The sequence below is a fragment of the Balaenoptera ricei genome, chromosome 11 (genome assembly GCF_028023285.1).
Source record: "Balaenoptera ricei isolate mBalRic1 chromosome 11, mBalRic1.hap2, whole genome shotgun sequence".
Lineage (NCBI taxonomy): Eukaryota > Metazoa > Chordata > Mammalia > Artiodactyla > Balaenopteridae > Balaenoptera > Balaenoptera ricei.
The window spans coordinates 42522744-42535231 of NC_082649.1; the positions used below are offsets into that span (position 1 = coordinate 42522744).

Below are 12488 nucleotides of genomic sequence, written 5' to 3' on the forward strand. Positions count from 1 at the left end.
CCCCCCACCCTTTTTTGTTTTTCCATTCCCTCCTCCTCTTTTTTACTATTGTGGTACTGATGTAACTTCCAGTTATTGATTCATCTATATTTTTATTTTAGTCTTTCAAACATACCTGTTGTTTCCTAGTGTAATTTTATGTAATTTTATTTTTTACTTTGTTATTTTTCTCTCTCTCTCTTTTTCCTTTTTTTGCCACACAACACAGCTTGCAGAATATTGATTTGCGAGCCTGTGGTTGGGGAGAAGCTCCTGTGGTGGGAGCTCTGAGTCTGAACCACTGGACTAACAGAGAACCTCCGACCCCAGGGAATATTCATTGGAGAGAGGTCTCACAGAGTACCTCATCTCAGCACCAAGACCCAGCTCTACCCAACAGCCTAGAAACTCCAGTGCTGGAAGTCTCGGACCAAATAGCCAGTAAGACAGAAACACAATCCCACTCATTAAAAAAAAAAAAATTAGACGGCAAAAAATATGTCACAGATGAAGGAGCAAGGTAAAAACCTATAAGACCAAGTAAATGAAGAGAAATAGGCAATCTACCTGAAAAAGAATTCAAAGTAATGATAGTAAAGATGATCCAGAATCTCGGAAATAGAATGGAAGCATGGATTGAGAAAATGCAAGGAATGCTTAACAAAGATCTAGAAGAACTAAAGAACAAACAGAGATGAACAACACAATAACTGAAATGAAAAATACACTAGAAGGAATCAATAACAGAATAACTGAGTCAGAAGAACAAATAAGTGAGCTGGAAGACAAAATGGTGGAAATAATTGCCGAGGAGCAGAATAAAGAAAAAAGAATGAAAAGAATTGAAGACAAGCTCAGAGACCTCTGGGACAACACTAAATGCACCAACATTTGAATTATAGGGGTCCCAGAAGAAGAAGAGAAAAAGAAAGGGTCTGAGAAAATATTTGAAGAGATTATAGTGGAAATCTTCCTTAACATGGGAAAAGAAATAGTCACCCAAGTCCAGGAAGCACACAGAGTTACATACAGGATAAACCCTAGGAAAAACACAGCAAGACACACATTAATCAAACTCACAAAAATTAAATTCCAAGGAAAAATATTAAAAGCAGCAAGGGAAAAACAAAAAAATAACATACAAAGGAATCCCCATAAGGATAACAGCTGATTTTTCAGTGGAAACTCTGCAGGCCAGAAGGGAGTGGCAAGATACACTTAAAGTGATGAAAGAGAAAAATCTACAACCAAGATTACTCTACCCAGCAAGGATCTCCTTCAGATTCCATGGAGAAGTCAAAAACTTTTCAGACAAACAAAAGCTAAGAGAATTCAGCACCATCAAACCAGCTTTACAACAAATGATAAAGAAACTTCTCTAAGCGGGAAACACAAGAGAAGGAAAAGACCCACAAAAACAAACCCCAAACAATTAAGACAATTGTAATAGGAACATACATATCGATAATAACCTTGAATGTAAATGGATTAAATGCCCCAACCAAAAGACACAGACTGGCTGAAGGGATACAAAAACAAAACCCATATATATGCTGTCTACAAGAGACTCACTGCAGACCTAAGGACACATACAGACTGAAAGGAAGGGATGGAAAAAAATATTCCATGCAAATGGAAATTAAAAGAAAGCTGGAGTAGCAATACTCATATCAGATAAAATAGACTTTAAAATAAAGACTGTTACAAGAGATAAGGAGGGACACTACATAATGATCAATGGATCAATCCAAGAAGAAGATATAACAACTATAAATATTTATGCACCCAACATAGGAGCACCACAATACTTAAGGCAAATGCTAACAACCATGAAAGAAGAAATCGACAGTAACACAATAATAGGGGACATTAACATCCCACTTATACCAATGGACAGATCATCCAAACAGAAAATAAATAAGGAAACACAAGCTTTAAATGACACAATAGACCAGATAGAACTAATAGATATTTAAAGAACATTCCACCGAAAAGTTGCAGAATACACTTTCTTCTCAAGTGCACATGGAACATTCTCCAAGATAGATCACATCTTGGGTCAAAAATCAAGCCCTGGTAAATTTAAGAAAATTGAAATCATATCAAGCATCTTTTCTGACCACAACTTTATGAGATTGGAAATCAATTGCAGGAAAAAACTGTAAAAAACAGAAATACATGGAGGCTAAATAGTGCACTACTAAATAACCAAGAGATCACTGAAGAAATCAAAGAAGAAATTAAAAAATACATAGAAACGAATGACAATGACAACATGATGACCCAAAATCTATGGGACGCAGCAAAAGCAGTTCTATGAGGGAAGTTTATAGCAATTCAATCTCACCTCAAGAAACAAGAAAAATCACAAATAAACAATGTAACCCTACACTTAAAACAACTAGGGAAAGAAGAACAAAGAAAACCCAAAGTCAATAGAAGGAAAGAATAAAGATCAGAGCAAAAATAAATGAAATAGAAATGAAGAAAACAATAGCAAAGATCAATAAAACTAAAAGCTGGTTCTTTGAGAAGATAAACAAAATTGATAGACCCTTAGCCAGACTCATTAAGAAAAAAAGGGAGAGGATGCAAATCAATAAAATTAGAAATGAAAAAGGGGAAATCACTACTGACACTGTAGAAATACAGAGGATTATAAGAGACTACTATAAACAACTATATGCCAATAAAATGGGCAACCATGGAGAAATGGACAAGTTCTTGGAAAGGTACGATTTTCCAAGACTGAACCAGGAAGAATTAGAAAATATAAACAGACCAATAACAAGTAATGAAATTGAAACCATAATTAAAAATCTTCCAACAAACAAAAGTCCAGGACCAGATGGCTTCACAGGCAAATTCTATCAAACATTTAGAGACGAGCTAACAATGACACTTCTCAAACTCTTCCAAAAAAATTGCAGAGGGAGAAACACTCCCAAATTCATTCAATGAAGCCACCATCACCCTGACACCAAAACCAGAAGAAGGTATCACAAAAAAGAAAATTATAGACCAATATCACTGATGAACATAGATGCAAAAATCCTCAACAAAATACTAGCAAACAGAATCCAATAGCACATTAAAAGGATCATACAACATGATCAAGTGGGATTTATCCCAGGGATGCAAGGATTCTTCAATATACACAAGTCAATCAATGTGATACACCACATTAACAAATTAAGGAATAAAAATCATATGATCATCTCAATAGATGCAGAAAAAGCTTTTGACAAAATTCAATACCATTTACGATAAAAACTCTCTAGAAAATGAGCATAGAGGGAACCTACCTCAACATAATAAAGGCCATATATGGCAAACCCACAGTGAGCATCATACTCAATGGTGAAAAACTGAAAGTATTTCCACTAGGATCAGGAACAAGACAAGGATGTCCACTCTCACCACTATTATTCAACATAGTTTTGGAAGTCCTAGCCATGGCAATCAGAGAAGAAAAAGAAATAAAAATTGGAAAAGAGGAAGTAAAACTGTCACTATTTGCTGATGATATGATACTATACAGAGAAAATCCTAAAGATGCCACCAGAAAACTGCTAGAACTAATCAATGAATTTGGTAAGGTTGCAGGATACAAAATTAATGCACAGAAATCTCTGCCATTCCTACACACCAACAGTGAAAAATCAGAAAGAGAAATTAAGGAAACACTCCCATTTACCATTGCAACAGAAAGAATAAAACCTATGAATAAACCTGCCTAAGGAGGTGAAAGACTTGTACTCAGAAAACTATAAAACACTGATGAAAGAAATCAAAGATGACATAAAAAGGTGGAGAAATATACCATGTTCTTGGATTGGAGGAATCAATATTGTGAAAATGACTATACTACCCAAAGCAATCTACAGATTCAATGCAATCCCTATCAAACTACCAATGGCATTCTTCACAGAATTAGGACAAAAAATCTTACAATTCGTATGGAAACAGAAAAGACCCTGAATTGCCAAAGCAATCTTGAGAAAGAAAAATGGAGCTGGAGGAATCAGGCTCCCTGACTTCAAACTATACCACAAAGCTACAGTAATCAAGACAATATGGTACTGGCCCAAAAACAGAAATATAGATCAATGGTACAGGATAGACTGCCCAGAGGTAAACCCACACACATATGGACACCTAATTTATGACAAAGGAGGCAAGAACATACAATGGAAAAAAGACAGCCTCTTCAATAAGTGGTGCTGGGAAAACTGGACAGCTACGTGAAAAAGAATGAAATTAGAACACTACCTAACACCATACACAAAAATAAACTCCAAATGGATTAAAGACTTAAATGTAAGATCAGACACTATAAAACTTTTAGAAGAAAACAGGAAAAACACTCTTTGACATAAACCACAGCAAGATCTTTTTTGACCCACCTCCTAGAGTAACGGAAATAAAAACAAAAATAAACAAATGGAACTTAATTAAACTTAAAAGCTTTTGCACAGCAAAGGAAACCATAAACAAGACAAAAAGACAACCCTCAGAATGGGAGAAAATATTTGCAAATAAGGCAACTGACAAAGGATTAATCTCCAAAATATACAAACAGCCCATGGAGCTCAATATCAAAAAACCAAACAATCCAGTTAAAAAGTGGGCAGAAGACTTACATAGACATTTCACCAAGGAAGACATACAGATGGTCATGAGGCACATGAAAAGATGCTCAACATCACTAATTATTAGAGAAATGCAAATCAAAACTACAATGAGGTATCATCTCACACCAGTCAGAATGACCATTATCAAAAAAACTAGAAAGAATAAATGCTGGAATGAGTGTGGTGAAAAGGGAACCCTCCTACACTGTTGGTGGGAATGTAAATTGATACAACCACTACGGAAAACAGTATGGCGGTTCCTTAAAAAACTATAAATAGAACTACCATATGACCAGCAATCTCACTGCTGGGTATATACCCTGAGAAAACCATAATTCAAAAGGAGACATGCACCACAATGTTCATTGCAGCACTATTTACAATGGCCAAGACATGGAGCCAACCTAGATGTCCATCAACAGATGAATGGATGAAAAAGATGTGGCACATATATACAAAGGAATATTACTCAGCCATAAAAAGAAATGAAATTGAGTTATTTGTAGTGAGGTGGATGGACCTAGAGTCTGTCATACAAAGTGAAGTAAGTCAGAAAGAGAAAAACAAATACCGTATGCTAATGCATATATATGGAATCTAAAAAAAAGATGGTACTGATGAACCTAGTTGCAGGACAGGGACAAAGAGGTAGACATAGAGAATGGACTTGATGACATGGGGTGGGAGGGCAAAGCTGGGGTGAAGTGAGAGTAGCATCGACATATATACACTACCAAATATAAAATAGTTGGCTGGTGGGAAGTAGCAGCATAGCACAGGGAGATCAGCTCAGTGCTTTGCCATGACTTAGAGGGGTGGGATAGGGAGGATGGGAGGGAGGGTCTAGAGGGAGGGCATATGGGGACATGTATATGTATATGGCTGATTCACTTTTTTGTGCAACAGAAACTAACACGGTATTGTGAAGCAATTATACTCCAATAAAGATCTATTAAAAAAATAGATGGCATTCTAAATGTATAATGTGACCTTAAGTAATATTCTAAGTAGCTAAAAGTTATGTTTATGAGAGAACAAGAAAATATTGCAGCCAATTAAGTAGGAAAGAAAATTAGGCTGAATTGCAAAATTCCTTCTTAGATTCTACCCCTGGAAATTTTCTCATTGACTGTTCTGTGAAAATTTCTGGAAGTGTTTAAAGATAATGGTTTAAAACTGTGTCATGTATCCTGTTGTGTTGTATTTTAGCCATAATGCAAGTCCGTGAGGATTTCTTCAATTATAAGACAGGGATATATAGGCATGTTACTGGCACAAATGAAGAATCAGAAAAATATCGAAAGCTTCGTACACATGCAGTCAAACTCACTGGGTAAGTCACTTTCTTAAAAATCTTCATTGAATGCTTTTGGAAAATAAAACTGAAAATAAGAGTATGTAGTGTGCATTTAGGTGCTGGAATTCCTCTTGGTATGAGAGACTCTCATACAAATTAAAAATTATAAAAGCATTGACATTAGTCAGTATTTTAAAGTCTGGTGAAAAAGTAACTCAATATTTTGGGAAAGGTAATTCTGTCTCTCACTTACTTGGGAATCCATCCTAAGAATCTGTTCTATGGGCAAGGGACATTGATTATTGGAATAGATTCTGCATATGGAATAATAGAGGAAAGGATACAAAACCACAGTGTATCAGGATTTGGGGAGAAGGTTTTGGATGGAATAACAAATGGTAGAGATTAAGCAAGAAGAGAGGGTAGGGTCACCTTTCATTCGAAGTAAGATTATTTTTTATATTTATGTGAGAATTGTAGAAATGAAATTTATCAAATTTGTGAGTTAAATACATTCAGCTCTGCAAGAGCAAGAAAGAGGTTCAAAATTCGGTTGCATTTCAAGAGTAAGTCATCTCACAAATAGACCCTACTCAGAGAGTGTGGTCCTTGGGGACCACTTTTTCAATCTCATTCTGACTCTGCCCAGTCTCCAAACTCTTTCTCATGTCTCATTCCACTTCAGATGAAATGCTTACTGTCCCATTCTTCAGGTGATGATCTCAAAATTTTTCCTTTTATCTTGAATAACCAATAATTTGACCTTGTGCTCTTACCTTGCATTGTATTTCACCAAAGAAATTCAAGCAATCAGAAAACAGCTCCTAGCATCACACACTCTTCCCATAAGTACTCCTCCCTTTCTTCCCACTTTTCACAGAGTTGAACCTTCTCTGATCCTATCTAAACCCCTCTTGCTATAGTGTAGACCTCAACCTCTCTCCATATTCAAGAATATTCAGAGGCAATTTTCCCGTTTTCTTCTCTGTAATCAATTTTATTTTTCCCACCATACAAACGTGTGATTATTTCTCAGATATTATGAAAAACAAACAAAACAACAAAAAAACTTTCTCTCATCTTCACTTCCTCTACATTCCATTTATGTTCTTTCCATACAGTAAATTCTTAACGAGACTCGTCTGTACTCACTTTCTTCATTTCTTCTCTGCCCATTTTTTCTTAAACCTCTCCAATCACTTTTTTTACTTCCTTCCTCCTCTTCACAACAATATCTGGGTCAAGGTTCTCAGCGACGTCCCCATTGTTATATTCATCTGTCAGAATACAGACCTACCTGTCCCCTCTTTCTGGATTTTCCTTACTGCCGTGACTTTTCAAGGTTCTTTGCTCTTCTTTTTCCTTTTTCTGTACTTCCATACTTCATGTTGGAGAGCCCCAGACTGAGGTCTTAGTCCCTTCTCCCCTCACTTATTCCCTGAATAAGTCATCGGTCTCTGAAGTCATCGGTCTCTGAGCTCATCCTGGCTTTGAGTCCCATCGAACCCTGACACTGGCTGAATTTATATCTACAGCCCAGATCTGATCCTGACCTCCAGACTCATCCATTCCACGGCCTCCTGGACACCTCCACCTGGGTACCTAATGGATGGCTCACATTCAGTGCTTCCAAAACAGAACCCCTGATCTCTCCCCTTACACTTGCTACACAGCATCTACCGTCTCCTTCTTAGCTGATGACCATACCATCCTTCCATGTGCTCTCACTGGAAACTTTAGAATCATCCTCTATTCTCCTTGCCACTCACTTTTAAGATGTTGGAAACTCCGCTGGTTCTTATAACTTATATCCAGAATCCAACCACTTTTCACCATCTAAATTATCTCCACCCTTGCCTGAACCACCATTACCCATCATTTTGTACATGGGTTACTGGAGAAGCTTCTAACAGCTCCTCTTGCATTTAAGTTTGTCCTGGACAGTCTATTCTCAACAGAGAAATCCGTGTGTTCTTTTAGAGCATTAATCAGATTTCATCACTCCTTTGCTCAGAACCCTACGATAGAAAGTTAGAAAGTGATCTGATCTCAATTTCTGTTCACCTGTACCTTGTTCTTCCTGATCTCCTGCTCCATTATGTTTCAGACACCCACACCCAGAGTCTTTCCCTGTGCCTACACTGCTCCATTATCAGACATCTGATTCCTTAGTGTCTGTGTCTCCATCTAGTCTTTGCACAGATCTCATCTTCTCAGCGTGGCATCCCTGACTGTCCTACTTAATACTGCCACCTGTCCTCTGCTTCAGCACCTCTGATCCCCCTCACTTGATTTATTTAAAATTGTTTCCATAACAATGATCACTTTCTAACATACTAATTTAATTAGCTTTTGATGATTGTGTATTGTCTGTCTGCCTTACTAGAAGGAAGCTCCGTGAGAGCAGGTGTCTATCTTATTGGCTGAAGTAGCCAAAGCATACAATGCTGGTCCTTCATACACCTCATGCTTTTTCTATTCAAATAATGAATTTGTTTTAGCATACTCTATACTAGTTCTAGCCTGATACTCATCTTTCAATAAGGCAGCTGCTCAGCTTCGATTGGTTTGTAATTCTTGGACCCACGCTCATCTGATCAACTCTGCCCCTATTTCTCAGCCCAGAGAGTTTTGTGGGACTCACAATAAATGCCCTCCTGCTGTCTTTGCTGCCATGTGCTACACTTTGCCTTTCCTTTTTGCTTCACCTTCATCTTTCAGCCATTGCCCCTGGTGGCTTGGCCAGGACTTGGGCAGCCCAATGGGCTCCCAGTGTGACTTCTTCTTCAGCTGATCCCCCCAGGGTGGGATAGGGAGGGACTGACAGTCTGATCACCTAGCCTTGCTCACAGCCTTTGTTGTAAACAGATTGAGGGAGTAGTTCTGGATTGTCTTACATACTTTTAAAGGGAAAAAATTCCTATTCAGGTCTAGAGGAGGAGGGAGAATGTTGCGGTGAGTCTTGTTCTCAGAATCTACTTTTGCTTTTATACAGAACAAAATGTGTTTTTTTCCATTATTCCTCAAAGTTGTTTTTTTTGGGGGGGTGGTGGATTGTGACTGTTTGCCTGGTTTACTAAAGGTAGAAGGAAGGTACTACTGAGGTTTTAAAACTTGTTTTCTTTTATTTTGTTTTCCCCTTCTTAGCTGTTCAGTGACTTTTCAGGAAGGCAAATGGAATAAAAATGCCTTTATACTGCCACTGGAGCTGGGAATTCAGTTCCACCTGAGTTCTGTTTCCCTTCAGTTTGAAAGTCCTATTTCTTCTAAACCTCTCCTTCCTATGTATGTTTCATTATCAATTTTTGTTTTCTCTAGTAATATCCATGATTTGGAAAAAAAATTTCCCACACACTTGGTGATTGAAATAATTTTTCCTATCATTCAGAGAACTCTGGAATGGCAACATTGATGTGGTGCCTTCCTTGATTTATCAGAACTGATCCTTTATCATCTCTATCATGTATTTAAACATGCTGGTCATGTTTTCTTCATTCTACTTCTAAAGTTATTCATGCTGAGGTTGAACAAGATATGAATGTGTTTCTATTTAATCACTCTGCACTGTTTGTATATTTTCCATGTACAGTGTGTCAGTTGCAGTAATGTGTTCACTTTTATAAACTCCTAGAAGATTGAGACATTTATAAATTTACCTCACATGTGTGATAATTAACAAGGCTAATTCTACTCGTAGGCAAGCAACTTCCGGAGAATTTGTTTATTTTTCAGAAATATTTTAGGTCCCATAGGCATTGTTAAATGCCCTGGAGCAGTAGATTTTAATTCATTTCTCTATTAGTAATTCCTGATTTGGTAATTACTGTATTCAGAAAATTAATGCATCAGTGAATTAGAGAGGAATCAAATAGCCCAAGTAAGTTAATGTTCCTTATCGGAGAGCTTAATGTACTTCATAGAAGTACTTTACAAATTTATCGCAACAAATTCTATTTGCTGTCCATTCTGTTAAAGACAAAGCTATTAGATTTAACTTATTTGAACAAATAAATTTAAACTTCTATTGAATGCTCATCACTGGGGAATACAAGGAGGATTAATACATAGTCCTACTCTTAAGGAGTTTAGGGAATAAGGTAGAGACATTCACAACTGCTTCTGGCATATATTTCCATACATATAGGGCTTTACATATATAAAACACAGAATAGTGATAGGTAGATAAACATTTGTAATGCTTTTCTTTGTTCCTCATAATTTTAGTTCACTCCTATCTCTTCTCTTTCCACAACCTCTGTCTACCCCTGTTGTGGATACTGAAGTCATAAAAGCATTTAATTGAATTAAAAATGCCAGATGTTTTGAAACATGGCATTATTTTATATACCAATAATAAGAATAAAATATTACCAATTATACTAAACAAATCCATTGATTGTTAGATTGATTTCAATTTTCGAGATGCTAAAATATGGGGGAAAAAAGAGTGTCATATGGTATATAAGATTCTCATCGTGGTCAATGTTCTTTATGTTATGGTTCTATTCCACATCTCTTTATACATTGCAGTTCATCTTGTGTCCCTGTCCACTAAAGGTTCTGAGCTTTCTTGAAACCCTCACTCGGAAGTTTATAAAGCAGTGCATTAAAGCCATTTACTTTTGCATATGATTCCAGGAATCACCACTACGACTTAAATGGAAAAAAAAAAAAAAACAAACAACTAGCAGTCAGACATTTTAGAAAATTAAGGGAAATAATGGGGATAAATCACTGTCAATCCTGCTTGTATGACAGAATTTTATTGAGGATAGAGTATATCTTTACAGAAGAGAACAACGAAATCATTTTAGGACATATTTTTGCCATCATTCAATAACGTTTTATGTGAAAGTTTATTTATTCAGCAAACATTTATTGAGTACCTCTATCTTCCAGATGTTGTTTTAGAAGCTAGGGATACATCAGGAAGCAAAATAGACACAGATCCTGATCTTCATCAAATTTATATTCTACAAATTGACATATAGCTGTTAGGCAAATACAATTGTATTTTATAAAAGGCCAGAGTTTTGGTGCTAAAGTTTGTTGAGTGTGTGTGTCTGGTGTCAACAATATCAAATTTTTAATGCATAAATAATGAGTAGTGACTCAGAGAGAGAGAAGATAAACAACTGGGAAATGGAGGCCGAAAGGAAAGTAAACATTAAAACAGTCTGAGAAGAACAGAGGAAAGAATAACAGAAATGTTTTCAAGTAGATTGTGAATGAGAATTGCAGTTTTTAAAATTAAACTGAACACCCCAAAATAAATCTAAAATGTTGCAAAGTGATAGAAATTGGGCATGTTTCCAATAAATGACTGTGAAGACATTTATTTGGTTTGAGTTAATCATTAAGAATTCAAGTCAGAGATTTCTGTAAACAGTGATGCAAATCCATTGTGACTTAAAATTGGGCACAGATAGAATGAATTATATATTTCTCTTTTCTATATAGTCAACAAATATTAAAAGAAAACCCATGTTGTTCCTGGTGCTGCGCTGAGTAGTAGGCATGATGAGAAAAAAAAAGTCCTTGCCATCACAGTGCAACTAGATATTAACCCAAAACACACAAAAATGTAAAGTTATGCCACATTTCATAAAGGCAGGGTAGAAAGTGGTAAGAGGATGTTCAATACTTGATCTAGGGACTTCCCTGGTGGTGCAGTGGATAAGACTCTGCGCTCCCAATGCAGGGGGCCCAGGTTTGATCCCTGGTCAGGGAACTAGATCCCACATACATGCTGCAACTGAGTTCACATGCCACAACCAAGGAGCCCATGTGCTGCAACTAAGGAGCCCGTCTAACGCAACTAAGACCTGGTGCAACCAAATAAATATAAATAAATAAATAAAAGATAAAAAGTACTTGATCTAGACTTGAGGATCAAACAAATGTCCTTGAGGAAGAAAAGTATGAGCTGAGATTTACAGGTTGTTTAGCAGCAGGCAAAGGGAGCAGCTTGTGTAAAGGTCCTGTGGTCAGAAGGATACAAAACACTATATGAATGCAAAGAATGCTGTGTTTGCTGAATCTTGGAAGGCAAGGACTTGTAGACCAGTTTACAGAATTTAGTCAAGGATGTTAAGTATTTCATTAAGGATCTTAAGAGCAAAGAGAAGTCACTGAAGAGATTTAAATAGGAAAGTGGCATGATCTTTCTTTGTATTTTTTAAAAGATTGCTTTAACTATAAAGAATGTGATATAAAAGGCAAATGGTGGTAATTCTAGTAAAAGACAACAGCCTGGACCTGGTAAGACAGTGAAAGAGTTGGGGAGATATGGGTGGATCAAGAAATATTTAAAGAGAAAAGCTGGAAGAAGGGATGTGGATTTGGAATCGAGGTGGACAACAAAGTGGGGAAGGCATTCACTATTGGGTCTGGTAATTTCAAGATGTCTTTGAGACATAAAAATGCAGATAGATGTCAGAGAAGACAGGTAGATATACTGATCTCAAGATCATAGTAGAGACAAGGGTTGAAGATGGATGGTACTGCACAGAATAAGAAAAAAAGAAGACTGATTGAGGTTAAGCCATGGGAAAATCCAGTATTTCATGACTGGCTAG

General features: G+C 36.7%; 1 protein-coding gene across 4 annotated transcripts in view; it reads left to right on the forward strand.

Moving 5' to 3' along the window:
* Positions 1–12488, forward strand: part of TINAG (tubulointerstitial nephritis antigen) — an 86541-nt gene that overhangs the window by 43391 nt on the left and 30662 nt on the right. For all 4 annotated transcript variants that reach the window (XM_059937532.1, XM_059937531.1, XM_059937533.1 and 1 more), the window contains one exon: positions 5823–5946. In XM_059937532.1, coding sequence (XP_059793515.1) covers positions 5823–5946 — 124 coding nt within the window. The remainder of the gene's footprint in view (positions 1–5822; positions 5947–12488) is intronic.